Here is a 22432-nt window from a genome sequence, read left to right as displayed (position 1 = left end):
CGTCGTCCCTGAAAAGGACATTAAAAAAAGTAAAACACACAAATTCAAAATGAAATATAGCATTTTTCATTGGTGTTTTCTCTGTAGAGAGATGCTGGGTTTAGATGTTTCTTAATAAACGCTGATTAAAGCCATAGTGCACAACTATTTTATATGAATGAACGTTCGTTACATTCAAGGCATTGCAGAATGAGTTGCTACAAAGCTCCACACAACTCTGTTTTTCTCAGTATTGCTATGTTTACAAAATGGTGTATTTGAGTGATGTATTTAAAGTCACAGCTGAGAAAGGACAACAGCAGTGGTCAGCTTTGGAGACAAATAGGACAAACTTTTAAGACTTTTAAAACCGTCTCTCTCTCTCTCGTCTGCAGAGGTCCCACAGAGACAGACTGTAGGCAGTGCTTTTTCATTTATGTTGTCATGGCACGTTTCTTTTTCTAAAGAATATTTTTCAGGCATTTTTAGGCCTTTATTTTTGACAGGACAGCTTTAGACATGAAAGGGGAGAGAGAGAGGGGGAATGACATGCAGCAAAGGGCCACAGGTCGGAACCAAACCCACAGTCGCTGCGTCGAGGACTGAGCCTCTTTATATGGGCGTGCGCTCTACCAGGTGAGCTACCCAGGTGCACGTTTCTAATGTATGATTTATGTCTACTGACTTGAGTTTGCCTCAGAAGAATAGAGACGTCCCTGCAGCTACCTTGGAGGTCTCGGCTGGTTTTAAGGACGGATCTTGTCTTCTTTTTGGGCTTCACAGGAACCAGCTAAACAAACCATGAGATTAAAACACCATTAAATAGAATTCCTGTAATGCATTTTCAAATATTGGAAACACCCCTCAATATAATACAATCATGTCCAGATTTGCCTCATTCCACAGACTAAACTGGCTTTATAAAAGTAGAGTGAGGAGATAACTGCAGGTACCTTTTCAATTCTGGTGTTTCCAGTTGAGTTCAGTGATACAAGTCGAGTGTAATGACAGGTCTTCATGTTGGTAACCTTAACGATATCTCCAACTGATAATCCTTTGCATTGCTCGGTCTCATCCCCCCATATGTGGAGCTGATAGTCTTAACTAGCTTTGTAGCAACTCATTTGGCAATGGCTTGAATGTAACGGACGTTCATTAATATTAAAAAGTTACGCACTAAAGCTTTAGGTAAAGTTATTTAGTTTGATACGTTTTTTTTGTTTAGTAAAAAATAAATGTATTGACAAATCCAAATTTAAAGATGCAGTAGGTAAGTTATAAAACTAACTTTCTGTCATATTTGCTGAAACTGACCCTATGTTCCAGTAGAACTACATGAATTATGTAATATAAAAAAAATCCAGCTCCTCTGGCACCACCTACAGCCTGTAGTGTGATTGGCAAAATTCCACCACTCCCGGTTGATTTTCTCCAATCAGGGCCACGGGGGGTGTCTATCTGCGTGTCAATCACTGCTCGGGCACGCACACGCATATAATAGCGTTCTCCCCTCCCCCTTCCCCGTGCACGAGCAGCAGAAACGTTTCCCACCCTTCCCCCATTTTCACATGCACTTGGCCAGATTCACAGGTGAGACAGTTGGAGCATCTCAAATGAGAAGAGAACAGAACTTTTGGGAAGGGGCGAAAATCCTGGTTAGCTGATTGGATAAACCATCTGACTATCACCACCTATGTTGGTGATAGACGGGCCAAATCAACCAATCAGATCAACGATATATCAAACTCTTGCTGAAACCAGTCGGGAGAAGAGCAAAGACATCTTTTCCTCTAAGAAAAGCCTCCAGTGCCGTTTTTTGCTCTTCTTGAATGAAGGAATACTTTCTAATTCGGATAAAACTTGTGCGATAGCTACGCTCATCTCATCCGTGGAAGCCGCCACGTTGTTTAGACTGAACAGTCGCTTCTCGTTGCGTCACACCTAAATCCGCCTCAAAACCAACGCTGATTGGTCGGTCGTTTGGCAAACGGCTCCAAATCTTCTCTATCTCAAGATGCCAGACTGATCTGCGAGTGGAAAACTGGAGCTCGCCAGATCAGGACGGTCTCACGAGGCTAGGAGAAACAACCACCACAGGTAAAAAATTCCTCCTTTGGCAGCAAATGCTTACACAGCCTAGACAAGTAAGAAAAATAGGACGGATGAAAAGATTGCAAAGAAGAAAGAAGTTGATTGAGCACGTCATAAAACTCGGGTGAATATTGGAGTGGCTTTTCAGAGGTGGCGTGAGCTGCAGGATTTTAAAGATCTGAAGAACGATGCAGACGTAGCCACATTTCTTCTCGACAGGTAACGTAATTACCATAAATGATTTATCTTTCACTTGGTTATTAGTAGTCAAAAGTCCACAAAGCTAGGTTGGTGAAGATAATAGTAATGTTTGCACAGTGGTCGGTCAGATATGATGCTGAAATGGCCAACAGTAGCTAGTAAGCATCGTTTTACTGTTGGTGAGTAAAGTTAACATTGTGTTAGTGTTTAGTTATTGAAAATGTTGTCTGACATGCCTTGTGTGGGAGGGGGTAGGAGACAGTTTTGGCTTCAGCAGAAAGGGGGGATGGACTGAGAAGTTGTCGATGTTCAAATTTGTTGGCAAAGTCCTGGATCGTCACAATCTTACCTACAGCACCTTTAAGTTTCACATTTTTGGTAAATTTTTTGAGTGACAATTGTTTGTTTTAAAGCATGCACCGGAGCCACGTGTACATTACCAACCAAAAGAAAGAACAAATGTACTTCAACAACTGATTTAATGTTAAAGAATGAATCAAGGGGGGTAATAATCTATATCAATGTTAACCGTTAATCATATCAACTCTTCAAACCTTTTTCTTTCTGGCGTTTCTTTAGTTTCTCCACAAAGGGGAGCAGCAGCTTCTGGACTTTAGCGTCATTCCTTGGTATCTCTTTCATTATTTTATCTATTTCAGAGATGGACCTTTCTGTCCCATACTTCTGGATGATTAAATTAGGGATTTCTTCTCTGGCCTTGCCAGTCTTCACTCCTTGAGGGATTTTGTCCAGATAGAACAACATCTTCCTGATTTGTTCCTCAGTCAGCTCCTCCAGGATGGAGATCAGGGCTCTTTCCCACTTTGACTCAAATGACATCTGCAACACAGAGAGAGACAAAAACAACAAAACAGTTAAAAACCTGACGGGGTTGATGACAACAAAACTAACAGAGTGAAAACACTCAAACATCACACTGACGGCTTTACCAGATAAAATGTATAATTTATTTAATACTAACCCTAGCTCAGACATCGTGGACAAAGCCAGTGAATAAGTCTGTACTTCTGCTTACAGTTGAGGAGGCAGATTTGAGTCCACACAGTTAAAACAATGTGGTCATATGTGGATCAGACCATCTCTTAATGTGGTCTAAGCATACATTATTTCAGGAGAAATTAACAAGAAAGTGTTTAATTAATACTCACTTTGTCTTTTTTTGTTTGTCGGCAGTCAGAGGTGCTCTCAATGGAGGAAGTAAATACAGGTAAATACTTTTATGTGCAGGTAAGTGGAAGATACCAACTTTAATCATGTTTCACCAACCTGCCACAAGTCAGGCTGTTGCTCTACTTATCCAAAATAAATGCTTAAATGTATTTGGAAACGTCCAGTATTTAATTTTTTCCAACTATGACTTTGTTAATCCCAAAAACATCCAGAGTCAAGCTCACAGTCCCCCCCTCTATTGAATAATGCTTTATCCCTTTCTTTCCCGCCCACAGGCCGAGAACAGAGCGGGTACTTTCAGTTTCATGTTGTGTGAACACATACTAACATGTTATTTGCTGCCAGTTGTGTTAGTCAGCTTTCCACAAAAGACACAGCCAGCAGTTCAGCCTCAGTCTGTGGTTGAAGAAATAGTCACAACTTCAGTAAAAATACTACAACTAAAAAGCCTTCATTTAAAGTTTGACCTCATTTAAAGTATCAGACCTTAAGTAGTTGTTATTCTTTTCGCCCACAGGCTGAGAACAGAGCAGGTACTTTCAGTTTCATGTTGTGTGAACAAATACAGTAATAAATATTGTTTGGTGTTAGTCAGTTGTGTTAGTCAGTGAGGTAAAGCTGCTTTCCAACATGAACACAGTCAGCAGTTTAGTATTCATAACTTAAATTTACTCAAGTAAAAGTCCTTCATATAAAATTTGACCTCATTAAAAGTATGGAAGTTTTAGCAACTAAAGGTAAAGTATCAAAAGCAATAGTACTTGTTTTGCAGAGTAGGCCCTTTGAAAGTGTTATCTTATGTATTTTTGGAGCTATACCAACACATTTTATAAACTGATCATGTTTATTTTATATGCAAAAGAACTGCTGTCGGATTTGACACTAAAAATGAAAGAAAATGTAATTGTAAAAACCACGCTGCATTAAACGGTATTTGTTTATCTTTTTATTATTATCCTAAATTCACGATTACATCATAGGCTCTAAAAATGTAAAAGAAAGAACGTAAAAAAATGACCAACCAATATCTCGTTAAACATCAGGAGAATAATCTTCACTCAGACACAACAACAAAAAACAAAACATATTTTCATCCCCCTTATGAATCACTTTGAATCACTTTCATAGTCCACGTTTACTTAATAAAACAGACTTAAACAGAATCTAATCTAAAGATGACAATAGTTAATGTGTAACATCAGTTATTACAGAGATTCATCATCACACTCCACAGTTTCTTGATTTAGCTTCAGATTAATTTCAGCTTTCTGGAAAGGTGTGGATCCACTTCACGGAGAGTATCCATCAGAAGTAAGCTGGCTTTATTTCCCTTTCTTCGCACCGTGTCGATCAGGTCTCGTGCTTTGTCTGCTCTGGTTTTTGTATTGACTGACTGCATTTCCTCATCATTTATAACGCCAACATGAAGGAGTTTATCCAGAAGCTGGTTTAGATTAGCATCAGACACTCCTTCTACAAAACCTTTCCGAACTTTGAACAGCTTTTTCTCTGCTGGGATTGCCTCGCTTGGACCTGAAAAGGACATTAAAAAAAGTTGAACACAAATTAAAAATTAAATTTAGCATTTTTCATTGGTGTTTTCTCTGTAGAGAGATGCTGGATTTGGATGTCTCTTAATTAACGCTGATTAAAGCCATAGTGCGCAACTATTTTATATGAATGAACGTCCGTTACATTCAAGGCATTGCAGAATGAGTTGATACAAAGCTAATTAAGACTATCAGCTCCACACAACTCTGTTTTTCTCAGTATTGCTATGTTTACAAGATGGTGTATTCAGGCGACTTTCATGCGCAGAAGCTCGAGTGATGCGTTTTAAGTCACAGCTGAGAAAGGACAACAGTAGTGGTCAGCTTTGGAGACAAATAGGACACACTTTTAAGACTTTTAAAAACCCAGGGTTCGAATTATGATTTCATCTTTGTGGGGGTCTCTTTAAAAAAATAAATAAATAAAAAAAAAAAAAAAGTAGTCTATGAGCAGCAAATTTTGAGCATTAAACATTTCATCTCCTGCATTCTGGTGAATTTTTATGCACCTATTTACCTCTTTCTGAATCAATGTACGCTGGAAATATCTTTATGTAAAGGGAAACATAGATCACAATCCAAATATAAAAACATAATGGAATATATTACAAAAGGCTGTCATGCATTGTGTATTGCTATTTATTCTCCTGTAGATGGACTGTCCTAATTCTATCTGAGTCAGCACACATGTAGCCTATCATCATTAACTCCTCCCTCCTCTTCGTCTTTTGTTGAGGAAGTAACCTCCTTAAACGTGCACATGACAATTATTCACCTCAATGACACATTATTCATTTTAATGAATTAATAAACCCCTGGACTGTAATATTTCAGATGTTTGAGCAAGAGTTGTGATATTTTGAGAAAAATAAAGTTATAATAGGCTATTACAAGAATAAAGTCACAATATTTCAGAAAATAATCTACCTGCACCATAGTCTGCTGTGCATTACGTGATTGCTCTGCTGATACAGTAGATCTCAGACCTCCTCACAGACTCAGAGCCCCGTTTGAGACTCTGGTCTCTGAATGAGAGAAAGTTTAGGGAAGAGGCTGAACGCTGCTCTACATCGGGGGTGAGAAACCGAAACTACCGCAGAAATTCAAGGAGCACAAACGGGACACATCTGCTGCAGCATGCCCACAGCAGAGGGCGTCCTTTATAAACCTGAAGCTGCACAGACCAGGGAAGACGCGCTGCAGCAGCTCCGTGGGCTGAGCAGCTGCTCGTCTCTGTTGTTACAGAGAGAGAGGACAATAAGAAGACTGCTCGTCTCTGTTGTTACAGAGAGAGAGGACAATAAGAAGACTGCTCATCTCTGTTGTTACAGAGAGAGAGGACACTAAGAAGACTGCTCGTCTCTATTGTTACAGAGAGAGAGGACACTAAGAAGACTGCTCGTCTCTATTGTTACAGAGAGAGAGGAAACTAAGAAGGCTGCTCATCTCTGTTGTTACAGAGAGAGAGGACACTAAGCGACCCACAGGTCTGCTTCAGAGCTCCGTGTGTTTGGGAAAAGTGCTTTATTTGTGATTTAAATAATGGTGCTGATGATTTTTAGAGCCCCCCACAGGTGTATGATTTTACTGCTTTCATGGGAGCTCATCCTCTCTCTATGGGAGCTCAGCTCCCACGGGCTCTCAGTAGTTCAAACCCTGTAAAACCGTCTCTCTCTCTCTCGTCTGCAGAGGTCCCACAGAGACTGTAGGCAGTGCTTTTTCATTTATGTTGTCATGGCACGTTTCTTTTTCTAAAGAATATTTTTCAGGCATTTTTAGGCCTTTATTTTTGACAGGACAGCTTTAGACATGAAAGGGGAGAGAGAGGGGGAATGACATGCAGCAAAGGATGCAGGTCGGAACCAAACCCACAGTCGCTGCGTCGAGGACTGAGCCTCTGTATATGGGCGTGCGCTCTACCAGCTGAGCTACCCAGGCGCCGAGTCATGGCACGTTTCTAATGTATGATTTATGTCTACTGACTTGAGTTTGCCTCAGAAGAAAAGAGACATCCCTGCAGCTACCTTGGAGGTTTCGGCTGGTTTTAGGGACGGATCTTGATCCTGTCGTTTCTTTGGGCTTCACCTAAACAAACCATGAGATTAAGACACCATTGAATAGAATTCTAGTAATCCGTTTTCAAATATTGAAAACATCCCTCAATATAATACAGTCATGTCCAGATTTGCCTCATTCCACAGATTAAACTACAAACATGGCTGACTTGAGGCTTCATAAAAGTAGAGCGAGGAGATAACTGCAGGTACCTTTTCAATTCTAGTGTATTTAGTTGAGTTCAGTGATACAAGTTGAGTGTAATGATGGGTCTTCATGTTGGTAACCTTAACGACATCTCCAACTGATAATCCTTTGCATTGCTCGGTCTCATCCCCCCATATGAAGATCTCGATGGAATCAGTCTCGTCTTTAAGTTGGAAATGTTGCCTTTTTCTCTTCTTCTTGGTGAACTTCACCTTGATCTTTTCGACATGATCAATCTGAACAAACCAATAGCACAAGTTATTTTAACAAACAGAAATTACTTCTTTTTCACAAATTTAAAAACAAAATTTGTTTGACGAAGATGCATTTTCTTATCACTTATCACTCTGACTTTAAGATTGGTTATCATGTCTAATCAACAACTTTATTTGTCGTCATTTTCACTTCAAAATTGGTATCTTGCGTTATATGTATTATCATTTCAATTTAAAAAATGTCATCAAAAAAAAAACAATAAATATGAATTTTTATCATATGCATAAAAAATTAGGCTGGGTTAAACAATTATAATCCGTGATGATTAAAGTGATACCAATACCAATAGAGATCTTAATTCGATAACTGTTTTTTCTACTTCATTCGATGCCCATAATGTAATGGAAACATTCAGTTTGGTAAAAAACCACCATCACTCCTCCTCGGCCATACTTTGGAACGTTTTGGTGGCATCTTGGGCACACTGAACTGCCAACTCCATCAAATACACCGCGCTCGTCTTCACAACACCACAGACTGTACAGGTTCAAGCTGCTGCAGTCAATCAAACGTCAAATGAAATCAAAGAACGCATTAATGTACCATAAATGCCTGTTTCTAACTTTGCTTCTTCACCTGGAGCCTTTGTGCTTTCTCATCTCACAGATTTCCTTGGAGCGTGGAGCCACCTGGATCGTGTCTTTTACAATTGAAAGTATTACATAGGAACCACTATAGTAAAGCCAGGCTTGCCAGATCTACCTGGGTGCATCAGATGAGGGATGCAATAGATGTTCCCAATTACCCTTGTGATTTGACCCAAATGTTCTGGTCATGTCCCAAACTGTCATGGCCTGCTACCCACGTGGCTATGCTACACTGTCTGCCCGCCATACAACGCCGTACGAAGGGATATATTACAGGTGCATCTGAGCTCTAGTGACTCTTGCTCGCTAATGGATCCCATCAATCTGGCCCTCTGGTGTCCTGGGTGTCAACAACCACTAAACCATTCCTAGAGATGATTAATTCCTTTCTATTTCTATTTTTATTATTATTATTTAGTTTTTTTCCAATTTAATTTATTATTGTTATAATTATGATAATTATTTTTTGTTTAACTATTGTATATCTGGCTACCAGTTTCATGTGGGTGGGAAGGGTTGGATGGAGGGACAGGGGATGTGACTATAACAGATTTGTTTGTGTATATAATGTTCTTTATGAAAATGGAAACAGTAACTGTGTTACTGCATTTGGATTGTAAGTTGACCACTCTGTTTAAGAAAATATAAAAAATGTTCCTTTCCCCCCTGTCCTCGTCAAATGTTTTATGGTCACGAGTCATCTCGTAGCTTGTAAGTAACTTCTCTGGTTTAAACTCACCTTTGTAACTTTTCCTTCGACACTCACTTCTGTCTTGTCAGGAAATGACTTGACTTCTTTAATGGAGTAAAATGTCAGACCGTCGCGCTAAATTAGATACCAAAAAAATAAAAGTACAATTTCATCAATGTTCAGTTCTTAATGCAGAAACTTACATTCATATTTTACAAACATTTTACTGCTCTGTGGTTATTGTGAATGAACATGAAAGTATTTTGATATTGTATCCATTATACAGTAGATGCCAGTTTGTAAGAATGCATGCAAGGATAATTAACCTTACAAGTTTATTTCCAAACTCTTACCTCGTCAGGTTGGCTGCTCTTCTGTTGATCTTTAAAAGGAGAAACAAACTTCAGTCAGTGTTTAGTTACCGATATTATTTTATAAATCAGCAGAATTTTACCTAAAAAAAGACATGTTCATCATGATCATCAAAGGGCCTCGGGTCGGATTCAAACCCAGGCCTACATAGGGTGCACACTCTACCAGGTGAGCTAGAGGCTCAACACTCGAGCTGAGCCCAGAAAGGAATTGGCAAAGACACCTGGGGAGCCAAACACCAGCTACTGGTCAACAGAGCAGTCACTTGAGACTGGAAGAACAACCTGACTAGAGCACTGCCTAGATCGACTACAAGAAAGGCTACGATTTGATGCCGCACTCATGGATACTGGAATGCTTGGAGCTGTGTAACATCAACGGGACACAAAGAGTCTTAATCAAGAGCTCAATGGGGCTGTGGAAGACGACTCTAGAGGACAACTCAAAGCCAACTGCAAAAGTTAACTTAACATCAAGTGTGACATAGACCAAGGAGGTGCTCCGTCCCTGCTGCTGTTCTACTAAACCCCCCTCAGTCAGATCATTACTAAGAGTGGCTACGGATACAAGTTCAGAAGGGGAGTGACCATCAGCCACCTCCTCTACATGAATGGACATCAAGCTGTCGGAATGACTAGATAAGTCTATTATGATTTGACAGTATAAACTTAATATACGTGTGTGTGTGTGTGTGTGTGTGTGTGTGTGTGTGTGTGTGTGTGTGTGTCTGTGATGCCTACCAGTGTCAGGTTGTTGTTTCTCAGCTACTAATCCTGACGTACTCGCACATTCGCTTGTCTCTGAAAAAGACAAATTGAAAATGATTCTGTCATTTTTCTCTGGTGCTTTTTCTCTGTAAAGAGATTCTGAGTTTAGATATCTTTTCATAGATGCTGGTTAACAGATGTTATGTCTAAGTAGATCCCCACTGTACAGTGGCCCTGAAGTGCAAATCACAACAGCAAATACAAAAACGCAATAGCAAATCCTAAAACACAACGGCAAATAGGAAAACAAAGCGGCAAATAGGAAAACACGATAGCAAATAGGAACATGACAGTAAATATGAAAACACGACAGCAAAAATTAAAACACTTCAACAAATCATAAAACACGACAGCAAATAGGGAAACACTTCAACACATTTTAAAACACGACGGCATTAACTTCTGCTGTCGCGTTTTCCTATTTGCCGTTGTGTTTTATGATTTGTTGAAGTGTTTTCCTACTTGCTGTTGTGCTTTCAAATTTGCTGTCGTGTTTTCATATTTGCTGTTGTGCTTTGTGATTTGTTGAAGTGTTTTCCTATTTGTTGTTGTGCTTTCCTATGTGCTGTCGTGTTTTCATATTTGCTGTTGTGTTTTCCTATTTGCTGTTGTGTTTTCATATTTGCTGTTGTGTTTTCATATTTGCTGTTGTGCTTTGTGATTTGTTGGTGTTTTCATATTTGCTGTCGTGTTTTCCTTTTTGCTGCTTTGTTTTCCTATTTGCTGTTGTGTTTTATGATTTGCTGTTGTGTTTTATGATTTGTTGAAATGTTTTCCTATTTGCCGTTGTGTTTTATGATTTGCTGTTGTGTTTTTCTATTTGCTGTTTTGATTTGCACTTCAGGGCCACCGTACCACTGAGCTCCATCGGCCAAAAGACAAACTTATATTTTGTGTTCATTACACCGTCATTTGATTTCTTCAGTGGCTTATTTAAACATTTTAAATTCTGTGTGCATAACAATCACAAGTCAAAATGTGACATTTGTCATTGAATATCTTTACAGGATCCAGTATCGCTGCCTGATGTGGCACCTCATGTGGTTTGGTGTACTTGCATAAAGTCTCTCTCTTCTTTTGCTCTCTTCTTTTTGTCCAAGCGTTGTGGCTCAGACCTTTACGACTTCATTGGGGTTTTCAAGTGGGCACCCTCCAATATGATATATGTATTATTATATATAAATATCTTTTATCTAAGTTTTTAATTTATCATATAGTATCAAACAGTTGATGCTGAAAAATGAAGCCAACGTGGAAGTGCTGGCTCCAAGAGGGCAATATGACTTTGCGTAAACATACACGCCACTTTCCTAAAGCCAAATGGCATGTTATCTGTACGCATTTTGAGCTATCCACGTGTATGTCTACTAGGGGTGGTACGGTTCATGAAAAACCATCCGAACAGCTCGGTTCGCTTGTCTCGGTTCGGAGCGTGTGTGTGTCTCACAGTTCGTCAGTCCACTGTTAATGTGTACTAATCTCTTACTGCCGTAGTGCCCACTTTACACACCTATGTTAAAACACTTACTGGAAACGACGAGGGGGATGAGCGTGACAAACACAACACATGGCAGCTGATTGGACGAACGCGTCACGTGGTTCTTGCTGCTCCTGAATTTCAAAACAGACTCTAATGGCGGCTCGTTCAGAATACGATGTCGTATTTTACGAAAATAGTTCACCGAAACATGTTTCTGAAAACATTTTAAGAGAGAAATAGGCCGTGCAGTTGCTGAATCTGTCTTTATTTCAGATCAACAAAGGTCAGTTTAAAAGATTTTCGTCAGATTTTGAGAGGCGCCGATCAGACTGATTTTTTTATTTAATTAATTAAATATTAATTAAACATGTTTTTATCACTTTGTAAAGAGTTTTTACTCAAAGATCCTAATTTCATTCACTGTGATTTCATGTTAAAGAATTACATGTGGGGAAAATAATCTATATTGATTTCTTACCCAGGTTAGGGTTAACCCTAATGTATATCATTTTATTTCCTTGTAATGTTGCTTCTGCTGTGAGCGGCATTAGATAGCGGAGTCTTCTTTCTACATCATCTTCCACTTTGATCCCAAACACATTTGCCAGAAGTCGAGTTGTCACATAAACCGTCTGCCTCCGGTCGTTGAACTCTACCTCAAGGTGAGTGTTCCGTTTATTGGACTTTTTAATTTCCATTATTTTTATCCTCCCAGTCTGGACAGCAGCACCTAGAGCCTGAATAAAGACAGATTAACATTCATAGTGAAGGTTCAGTTTCATAGTTCAGTGGTTAATAATAATAATAATAATAATAATAATAATAATAATAATAATAATAATAATAATAATAATAATAATAATGTATACTTTTTAATCCCGCAAGGGGAAATTACAATGTTTTCACTCTGTTGTTATTACACACAAGCCTGAATTACTCACACATGCTCAGTACCTCTACATGCACTAATGGACAGATGTCAGAGTGGGGGGGGGCTGCCCATGGAAAGGCACCCCGAGCAGTTGGGGGTTCTGTGCCTTGCTCAAGAGCACCTTGGCAGTGCCCAGGAGGTGAACTGGCACCTCTCTAGCAACCAGTCCACCACTATACTTTGGTCCGTATGGGGACTTGAACCAGCGACCCTCCGGTTTCCAACCCAACTCCCAAAGAGTCTGCATTAACAGGTTAATAATAAAATGTGTTGCTGTTAAAATCTGTTTGTTTATGTCCATGGTTTTATTTTAGTGATATTTATTTCAAACATGATAATTAATATGTAGTTTCTTTGATTTTTATGGATGAATTAATTGGACTTTGAATTGTCTCTTTCTACTAATAAACTAAACAACAAACAAATCAAACATTTTAAACAGATGTTAGCATCAGTAGAACAGAGTTGTCTCTGCTGCTACCTTGGAGGTTTTGGAGGATTCGGTTGTTTTCTTCTTTTTGGGCTTCACGGCTCCAACAGGATCCATCTGAACAAACCACGAGATTAAACACAATTAGATAGAATTCCTTTTAGTTATTTTCACTCGAGGAATGGCAGATCAGCCCCGGAGCTGCTGCTTCAATAACACACACATGATCAACATAATTTTCAGCATCTTACTGATATATTAGGCTACTAATGTCTGAAATAAAAAAATACTTTACCCGACACACGCTAGCATTAGCTTAATTCAGTATCAGTCACTTAACTTTATGTTAGCTCAAAAGAAGGATCCTTTTGTGAAATTAAAATCAACACGTTTGTAACAGTAAAACATTGTAAAATACCTTTTTCATCTGTAAAATGTTATTCCATGTTGTTTAGTTTTGCCATTTATGTCTCATGAAAAACCCAAAGCAGCACAAACGTCTTTTTCTATGTGTCTTCATGGTCAGAACGGGTCAGATGTCCCAAGATGGCAGCGGCCGAGACATTTCACAAGCCAGAGGCGGTATCTACGTATCTGTACACCAGATGGGATCGGTTTGTTGGAACCCTGAAGCGGTCGGCCGACAGACAAGAGTCCTCATTTCAGCTATTCTATGTGACGGAAAGGAGACCAGGAGGACATGCTGGCAGTAAGTAGAAAAGTAATGGTCATATGTCATGGACGAATCCTAAAGTGAAGTAATCTATATTCATCCAAGAACAATATAATGAAAAGTCCTCTGTACAAACCTTGAAGGCATTGAAGTGTATTTAAATTATACCCAAAATGTAGACTGAAAAGTTGAAATAGTCATTACAATTAATACTACAATAGAATGAAATATAACCATTTCTCTTTTTTAAATGGCCATTATTTGACAGTACAGCTAAAAACAGGAAAGGGATGGGAGAGGGGGATATGACATGCAGCAAAGGCCCGCAGGTTGGAATCGAACCCGCGGCTGCTGTGGCAAGGACTTCAGCTGCCCTTCTTTCTAAATATCAGCATCAGGCAGTGAAAAACCCCAAATCAGTTAAGCACTAGGCAGGTTACCTCATATGTCAGAGAAAATATATAGTATATTAAAATAAAATAAAATATATAGAGTATAAATTGAGTTCTGTGAGTCACAATGTAAGCATGTTCATAGTTGCCAGCGGAACAAAGGAGTCTTGCCAAAGGTGACGCAACAGTCTTAAAATTATATTAAGACCTATTAAGGCCTAGAGAACATCACACACACACATACACACCTCGACATGACCCCAGCATACCATGTTTCAACCGCTGCTCTTATCTTTTCTTTTGACAGTAAGAGACATGTTATAAATGAAATCTTGATGAAGAAATTGCTGACACATCAGTGACAGAATGATAACAACCTCAGAATAATAACCTTCGAAAACACATGACTCACTCTCAGTGGTTTCTGTGACAGGCAAAATACTGTCAAAGTACTAAATGTTTAAAAAGACAAAGACAAAAGACACAAAGCAAAAGCTATAGCTCAGACATCGTGGACAAAGCCAGTGAATGAGTCTGTACTTCTGCTTACAGTTGAGGAGGCAGATTTGAGTCCACACGGCTAAAACGATGAGGTCATATGTGGATCAGACCATTTCTTAATGTGGTAAGCATACATTATTTCAGGAGAAATTAACAAGAAAGTGTTAATAAATTGTTAATTAATACTCACTTTGTCCTTTTTTGTTTGAGTTTTGTCGGCAGTCGGAGGTGCTCTCAATGGAGGAAGTATCATATGTAAATACTTTTTTGTGCAGGTAAGTGGAAGATACCAACTCAAATCATGTTTCACCAACCTGCCTGCCGCTCTAGTTATCTAGAATAAATGCTTAAATATATTTGGAAACGTCAAATATTTTATTTTTTCCAACTATGACTTTGTTAATCCTCAAAATGAAAACATCCAGTTTCAAACTCATAGCCCCCCCCCACCCCCCCTCTATTGAATAATGCTGTAGCCCTTTCTGTCCCGCCCACAGGCTGAGAACAGAGCAGGTACTTTCAGTTTCATGTCGTGTGAACAAATACAGTCATAAATATTGTTTGGTGTTAGTCAGTGAGGTAAAGCAGCTTCCCTACACTGACACAGTCAGCTGTTCAGCCTCAGTCTGTGGTGGAAGAAGTATTCATAACTTTAGTAAAAATACTAAAACTAAAAGTCCATTCAAAATTTGACCTCAATAAAAGTTTTACTTTAGAACGTTAGAACCCAGAGCCCTGGAGGTGACATGGACAGTTTTTTTTATGCGCGCGCAAGTTATTAAGCGCGTACACCAAAAATGGGGACTCGAGTCTGAGACTCAGACTCGAGTCGCACCAACAGCTGACTTCAGACTTGACTCGGACTTGAGCTTCGAGACTCATCAACAACCTGTTTTCAATTATTGATTTTTAAATCTAAATTCATTCATGTATTTCTATTTTCGTTTATTGGCGCATATCCGTTGGGGAAACGTATGACGAGCTGCATGTCCCCTGCCCTCTGCCATAATGTGCGCACTCACATAAATGCATTGACGATAGCGACACCAAGTCCTCCCGGAGTTGTTCCTTTTGTCATTAGTTCTGCTTTCAATAACTTGGTAAACAGTGGCAGTAAGAGAACAGCTACATGCAAGGTGTGGCACCAAGATAAATGATGCCGGATCAACAACGTGGAACTTCATCAGGCATCTCCAAACGCACCCAGATAGGTCAGTCACTCACACGCTAATGTAAAAGAGATGTTACACTTATATATATCGTATATCATATATCGTCACAGATAACACACTGGCCAAAGACTAGCGACTCGACTTGGACTTCCAAAAAATGACTTGTGAACATCTCTGGCACACATGCAAAAAGAAAAAACAACTTCATAACTCGCACGCACACTTTACTAAAGCGCATGCATGCTTTAAATAAGTCACACGTGCGCTTTAGTAAATAGCGCATGCAACTTACTAAAGCACGTGTGTGAGTAATGGTGTGCCTGCCTGGTTGGTGCTCCTCTTCAGAGATTGGTTAGGGGTAGAAGTCTGCCTGTGTATTTATTATTTGTGTAATCATCTAGCTATTTTATCACACTTGTGAACTATTGTGCTTCTTGAAAGTACCGAACACATTCAGCTGTGGGCAGCTTCTTTTTACAGATTGTGATGCTAACTGTTAAACTTTAAAGCTTTAAATGCTAAAGTTGCCAATTTTCAACCCTTTCTGAAGCGTGTAATCCAACAGAGTTTTACCGGCAGATAAACACAGACCTCCGGCTACTGGAGACATTCATCTGCATGTACAACAGAACAGAAAATCTGCAGACTTTACCTTAAAGTTACCAGCTAACGCTAGCGGTAGCTTGGTTGCATTAACAAATCTAGTTGTATTGTTGCAATGTGTGACCCTGCAAGATCCCCTGTCTTTACATATTATGATGTGAGATGGTGTCAGACTTTAGTCTTTTCAAAGTCTGCTCAAAGTCTTCTACTGTTTGGTAGGCATCAAGTGCATGTGCAACTTATTTAAAGCGTGCATGCCCTTTAGTAAAACGCACGTGTGAGTTATAAATCGTGTGCACGCTCTAAAAAAAATAATGGTCCTTGTCACCTCCAGGGCTTTGTACAGATGTTATGATTTAACACTATGAATAAAATTAATAGAAACAGCTATGCTGCATTAAGCGGTATTTGTTTCTCTTTTTATTATTTTAACATCTCAATTTTTTTAGATTTTCGCATCTGCATCTTTGTCCCAACACCATCTCCAATCAACTTCTACTCAGCCAGTGTAAACATGACAACATGGCTACCATTATATGAGAAGGCGATTGAAATGGATTGGACATACGTAATACGTAGAGAGCAAGAAAACATCACGCAAACTGCCCTTCACTGGACACCTGATGGCAAACGTAAAAGAGGCCGACCCAAGAATACCTGGCGCAGGACGGTGGAGGGAGAGCTGAAGACCCTACATCACACCTGGGGCTCTATAAAGACACCGGCCCAAAACAGATAAGAGTGGAAAAGCTTTGTAGCTGCCCTACATACCAACAGGCATAATGGGCAGTAAGTAAGTAAGTCTTTGTCCATCTGTGGAGTTCTGCCTCCATCTAGTGGCTGAAACAAAGATCAACATGTTTTCTTCTCCCTTTGAATCACTTTCAGATCAAAGTTCACTTAATAAAACAGGCTTTAACAGGTTATAATCTAAAGATGACAATAGTTAATCAGTTATTATAGAGATTCATCATCACACTCCACAGCGTCTTGCTTTATCTTCAGATTCATTTCAGCTCTCTGAGCAGGCTTTATTTCCCTTTCTTTGCACCGTGTCTACTTCTTGTGCTTTGTCCACTCTGGTTTTTGTTCTGACTGACTGCATTTCTAGCCTGGCTCCGCCCTCCTATGGACTTACTTACTTTACTACCAATCAATTTTAATTTTCCTTCAGTACACTGTCTGGGTTTTCTCCAGACAAATCTTTACCGGTCCAATCAGTGAACAGAGGGAGTGGCTGAGAACGATGACGTTGAGGTTGTGCGCTAGTTTGAGTTGTAGTTCCGTAATGGCGGCGGAGAAAGATGTGAGCGAAGCCATTCGGTCCGTTGTGGCAACGCTGCCGAATATCCAGAAGTTAAAGCCCGAGCAAGAACAATCTTTGCTGAGTTGTGTTGGTGGCCATGGTGTTGTGGCCCTCCTCCCCACGGGGTTCAGGAACAGTTTGATTTTCCAGCTCGCTCCGTTAGTGGTGAAGGAGTTGGCTAAGGCTAACGCTAGCGATGCTAAGCCGACGTCACGACCAAACGTTAGCGATTGGTTATGGCAGATCCAGAGTGGCTCTGGGCAGATCCAATAGTTCAACAGAGTACCCGCCTTCAAGGAAGTTAACACTCGTCAATGGAGAGAGGCCAGACTCTCTGGACCAATGAAATGTACGAGAGTCTGGTAGGACCAGGCTAGTGTACCAGAGTCTGGTAGGACCAGGCTAGTGGACCAGAGTCTGGTAGGACCAGGCTAATAGACCAGAGTCTGGTAGGATCAGGTTAATGGACCAGAGTTTGGTAGGACCAGGATAATGGACCAGAGTCTGGTAGGACCAGGTTAATGGACCAGAGTCTGGTAGGACCAGGTTAATGGACCAGAGTCTGGTAGGACCAGACTAATAGACCAGAGTCTGGTAGGATCAGGCTAGTGTACCAGAGTCTGGTAGGACCAGGCTAATGGACCAGAGTTTGGTAGGACCAGGCTAGTGGACCAGAGTCTGGTAGGACCAGGCTAATGGACCAGAGTCTGGTAGGACCAGGCTAATGGACCAGAGTCTGGTAGGACCAGGCTAGTGTACCAGAGTCTGGTAGGACTAGGCTAGTGGACCAGAGTCTGGTAGGACCAGGCTAGTGTACCAGAGTCTGGTAGGACCAGGCTAATGGACCAGAGTCTGGTAGGACCAGGCTAGTGTACCAGAGTCTGGTAGGACTAGGCTAGTGGACCAGAGTCTGGTAGGACCAGGCTAATGGACCAGAGTCTGGTAGGACCAGGCTACTGCATTTCACCATCATTTATAACTCTACCGTAAAGGAGTTTATCCAGAGCTGGTTGAGATTGAACATCAGAAACTCCTTTTACAAACTCTGGGCGGTGTCGTGATTTCAATATCATAATGTTTTCTGTTGTAATTATGTTTTAATCAGTTTGGTCAGTTTGTTGGTGTTGGAAGTACGGGTGGAAAAAAAGAAGCCTGTTAACATTAAAAATGTTAAAAAGGTCATTGCTGATTTATGTACAAATGTTTTGTTGTCATATACGTAACTGTTAACTATAGAAGCACAATGAATTCAGCAAAGAAATATGAATTGGAGATGTTCACTGTAATTAGAGAAGTTCTGACATCTTGAAATTAAGAGAAAAGAAAATGTTCGTATTCAATGTGTTTATCACTTTAATGTTGCAGCTTGTGAAGTTTTTATTTTACTATATATTCTGCTCAATCTGATCAATAAAGTTGTATCTTAATAATACATCCTGAGTAATTTGTTGATTATATTTTTCAAGTAGAAATATAAAGAAGCAGAACATTTTAAAATACTTGGTTGTGTGAACCGAGTCTTTTTGTTTGTTTGTTAAAACTTAGATCTGGAGTTTACTTGTTGTGAAAATACTTGTCTTGGGTTTTCATGGAGATCGTTTCCAGTGGTTTGTGTTCTTTGCTTTAACAATAAATTATTTGATTTATCCTTTTACTGCTTCCGTCTGTCCCTTGTTTTACCCCCGGGTTTATTTAATGGTTAGTTTTACTCTCCTAGACATCACAGGGACACAAATAAAGTACAAATACTTAAAATCTGTAAAGGCTCTGACACACCAACCCGACGGCTGACCATCGGCAGAAAAAGCCAGTCGGACTGATCAGTCTCCCCGAGGTCCAAAAAGTGCCTCAGAACACACAGAAGAGACGCCGACTTGAGTGTACGTTTTGCGCGTGCGCGAGACGTAATACGTCTCCATAACGGCAGGCGGCGCTAATTTATATTGTTGCCCAAAAATGAAAACCGGCAGCTGATTGGTCAAATGCGTCATGTGGGTCTGGCTGCTCCCGGATTTTACAACCGAGGAAAATGGCGGCAAATTCAGGATACGATCTCATATTTTACAAAAATAGTTCACCAAAAAGTGTTTCTGAAAACATTTTAAGAGAGAAATAGGCCGTGCAGTTGCTGAATCTGTCTTCATTTCAGATCAACAAAGGTCAGTTTAAAAGATTTTTGTCAGATTTTGAGAGGCGTTGTCACGCTCATCCCGCTCGTCATTTCTGGGTTAGCTCTCCACCAATCAGATTGGTCATTGAGTCTGACTGCCCGCCTTCCGATTGAACAAGTCAAATCGGCCCAAATGAAGGCCGACGGCTCCTACGGCTGACGACGTAGGAGCCAACATTTAAATATATATATATATATATATATATATAAATGTTGGCTCCTTTTGGAGTCTGCTCAAGGGGCCGTTATGCTTAGAAATAAATAGAAATAACTTTAAATACATTTTATTGCTACTACTTCTACTTTACTTAACAAAATGGTAATGTCTAACTTGTACTTGTAACTGAGTATGTTACAGTGTTGGTGCATTAACTCAGGTAAAAGATCTGAATACTTGTGAGGATAAACTGTCGATGTTAGAAAGCTGCATCAGATCGCTCCCTGACAGCACGTCAAACATACTGTAGTTTTAACTTTGTCCACACAGCATGAAAGTGAAAGTACGGCTTTGTTTGTGGGCTAAACCATTGTCACTGGAGGAGGGGGGGGGGGAAGGCTATAAAACGTGATTTAAGTTGGTTTCTGCCACAAACAAGTTCAGACTAAGTGTCTCTGTGCCACTGAGAGCCCATTTCACTTCCTCTCATCTACTTTCATAGAACGGAATGGTCGGTGGTTGAAGAAAAGTACAAAGTGAGTATTCATTCATTGACTTTGTTGCTAGTGTCTTTGGAGAAATGAATCTCTCTCTATATCTATCTAAACTTGTGGTTCAAACAAGGAAAAAAGGTGAAGAGTCAGAGGAGATTAGCAGCATGTTCTGTCTGTTAATGTTCTGATTTCAATGGTGACTGATATCAATCACGAGCTGTTTATCTGTTTCGTGAGGAGGCTAATAATAATAATAATAATAATAATAATAAGGATCGTCACAGTCCTACATGTTGCTACAAGAGCACTAACTAACTAACTGGCTACAATAACACCGGTGTTGTGCAATTAAAAGTGACTGTCTGTGGGAGTGATCTGTGCCCTAGATTATAATCAATCCATCCTCTTCCACTTGCCAAAAAGTGATCGCAGCTTCTACCTATGTGTAGGAACCACATATTGTATGTTGTTTATGGTCTCATTTATATTACTTATTGATTATTATATTGTAGGTGTTGGGCGTGTTCATCGCGGTTTGAGCGGAAGTGATAACATATTTGTTTGCTTCACCTGTTCACCCGGGGTCCGTTTCAGAAAGCAGGTTTAGAGTTAGTTAACCCTGAGATGAGGGTAACTCTGGGTTTTCTGTTTCAGAAAGAGAGGGAACTTCACCTCAGAGTCAGAGTCTGTTGTGTGATGTTTGAGGGTTTCCTCTTTAGATAGATAGATAGATAGTTTTATTGTCATTGCATGTCTCTACACAACGAAATTAAGATGACATCAATCACTCACTTAGCAGCATAACGATAGAAGGATAAAAAGTGACACTGTCAGCAACAGTTAATAAATAAATATAGTATAAAAATAGAATAAGTATTAAAACAAGAATAAGAAAACCAGTACATCTACAAACACAGTATGGTTCAAGTCTAGGTTAGCGTAGTCTTTCAACCAGACCAGCTGTTAGGTAAACACAACATACGGAAACCAGTTAGTGTGGAAACCAGTAGGGACATAACACCGGCACTGTAGCCACACCAGCCCACATCACCACGCCCATGCAGCCCCACCCACGGACCTGTGCATTTACTAATTACATTTGTGTACAGATGGTGAAATAATATAAGCAGTACCTTATGAAACTGATTTTTAAACATTTAATGTAACTGGCAAACAATGCTTACTACTTTTTAAAGAGCACACGTTTATAACAAATTTACACATACTGTCGGTTTGTATGCTGTTCCTGTCATTCTCTACAGTATGTTTCTCTCTGTTGACACTGTACATATTGTCCGTCTGGTTCTCCATCTTTTCATCCGTTTTAACTTTCTAACTCGGCAATTTTAATATGTTTTAATGGTTGTCTGTGATTATACTTCAAACCCGTCCTATGCGCTGTCGGCCTGTAAAGACAATTTATTTGTACATTTAAAAAAAAAAAAAAAATCTGACCGGCCCACATTAAAAAAAAGGTCTGGCCCCTCTGGCATTTGCCAGAATTGCCAGATGGCCAATCCGCCTCTGGCCACATCAGTACCTGGGTGTGACACACCAAATCTCTACATTAGCTGCAGCCGAGACACGTCTGATTAAACAGCTAGTTAAGATAAAGTTGTGAGGGTGCCCGGGTAGCTCAGTTGGTAGAGCGGGCGCCCATATATAGAGGTTTACTCCTTGACGCAGAGGGCCTGGATTCGACTCCGACCTGCAGCCCTTTACTGCATGTCATTCCCCCTCTCTCTCCCCGTTCATTCCTTCAGCTCTCCTGTCAGTAAAGGCTGAAAAAATGCCCAAACAATAACCTGAAAAAAACGAAGTGGGAACCAAACAATTGGCCCGTTCCAAACATGCACAATGCACCAGTACAAATAAATACCCTACAGAAGTTCTCTTTTAAAGTGGAAAAATCAATACATTTATATAGGCTATAATAAATAGATCTTATCTGGTGGTCAGTCAGTGTGATGTTTGAGGGTTTCCTCTTTAGATAGATAGATAGATAGTTTTATTGTCATTGCATGTCTCTACACAACGAAATTAAGATGACATCAATCACTCACTTAGCAGCATAACGATAGAAGGATAAAAAGTGACACTGTCAGCAACAGTTAATAAATAAATATAGTATAAAAATAGAATAAGTATTAAAACAA

The 22432-nt window shown here is 39.9% G+C and overlaps 2 protein-coding genes and 1 long non-coding RNA gene across 6 annotated transcripts in view; 1 reads left to right on the top strand and 2 right to left on the bottom strand.

Annotated features, from left to right (window-relative positions):
* Nucleotides 1-22432, top strand: part of LOC116054973 — a 137402-nt gene that overhangs the window by 41125 nt on the left and 73845 nt on the right. The window lies entirely within an intron of this gene.
* LOC118492984 overlaps nucleotides 2187-22432 on the bottom strand; it is a 24959-nt gene continuing 4713 nt past the window's right edge. Inside the window, exons 2-3 of the long non-coding RNA XR_004894909.1 lie at nucleotides 14154-14155; nucleotides 2187-2507 (exon numbers count right to left, since the gene is read on the bottom strand). This is a non-coding gene — a long non-coding RNA (uncharacterized LOC118492984). The remainder of the gene's footprint in view (nucleotides 2508-14153; nucleotides 14156-22432) is intronic.
* Nucleotides 4578-14810, bottom strand: LOC118492972. 4 transcript variants are annotated; one of them, XR_004894899.1, is made up of 5 exons: nucleotides 14565-14810; nucleotides 9941-10000; nucleotides 9182-9210; nucleotides 8877-8963; nucleotides 7293-7510 (listed from the first exon to the last, which is right to left on the bottom strand). XR_004894899.1 is itself a non-coding variant. In XM_035990858.1 (5 exons), the coding sequence occupies exons 1-5, from the start codon at nucleotides 12923-12925 to the stop codon at nucleotides 8835-8837; spliced, it is 543 nt and encodes a 180-aa protein (XP_035846751.1). In that variant the 5' UTR covers nucleotides 12926-13150; the 3' UTR covers nucleotides 8331-8834. The 4 variants fall into 4 exon arrangements, 2 of the variants coding, with proteins under 2 accessions (XP_035846750.1, XP_035846751.1); XM_035990858.1 differs by lacking the exons at nucleotides 7293-7510; nucleotides 14565-14810 and adding exons at nucleotides 11926-12184; nucleotides 12860-13150 and having other exon boundaries at nucleotides 8331-8963; XM_035990857.1 differs by lacking the exons at nucleotides 7293-7510; nucleotides 8877-8963; nucleotides 9182-9210; nucleotides 14565-14810 and adding exons at nucleotides 4578-4995; nucleotides 11926-12184; nucleotides 12860-13136.

Source organism: Sander lucioperca, chromosome 13 (assembly GCF_008315115.2).
Source record: "Sander lucioperca isolate FBNREF2018 chromosome 13, SLUC_FBN_1.2, whole genome shotgun sequence".
Classification (NCBI taxonomy): Eukaryota; Metazoa; Chordata; class Actinopteri; order Perciformes; family Percidae; genus Sander; species Sander lucioperca.
This window is presented reverse-complemented; position numbering and strand designations above follow the sequence as displayed.

What these genes read in the sequence shown, in the direction of transcription:
- LOC118492972 (XM_035990857.1), bottom strand. Translation starts at nt 12,925, where the DNA reads ATGGATCCTGTTGGAGCCGTGAAGCCCAAAAAGAAGAAAACAACCGAA. An exon ending in AATCCTCCAAAACCTCCAAG is followed by an intron (nt 12,185 to 12,859) that starts GTAGCAGCAGAG and finishes GTCTTTATTCAG; the next exon opens with GCTCTAGGTGCTGCTGTCCA. An exon ending in TAGGGTTAACCCTAACCTGG is followed by an intron (nt 10,001 to 11,925) that starts GTAAGAAATCAA and finishes TGTCTTTTTCAG; the next exon opens with AGACAAGCGAATGTGCGAGT.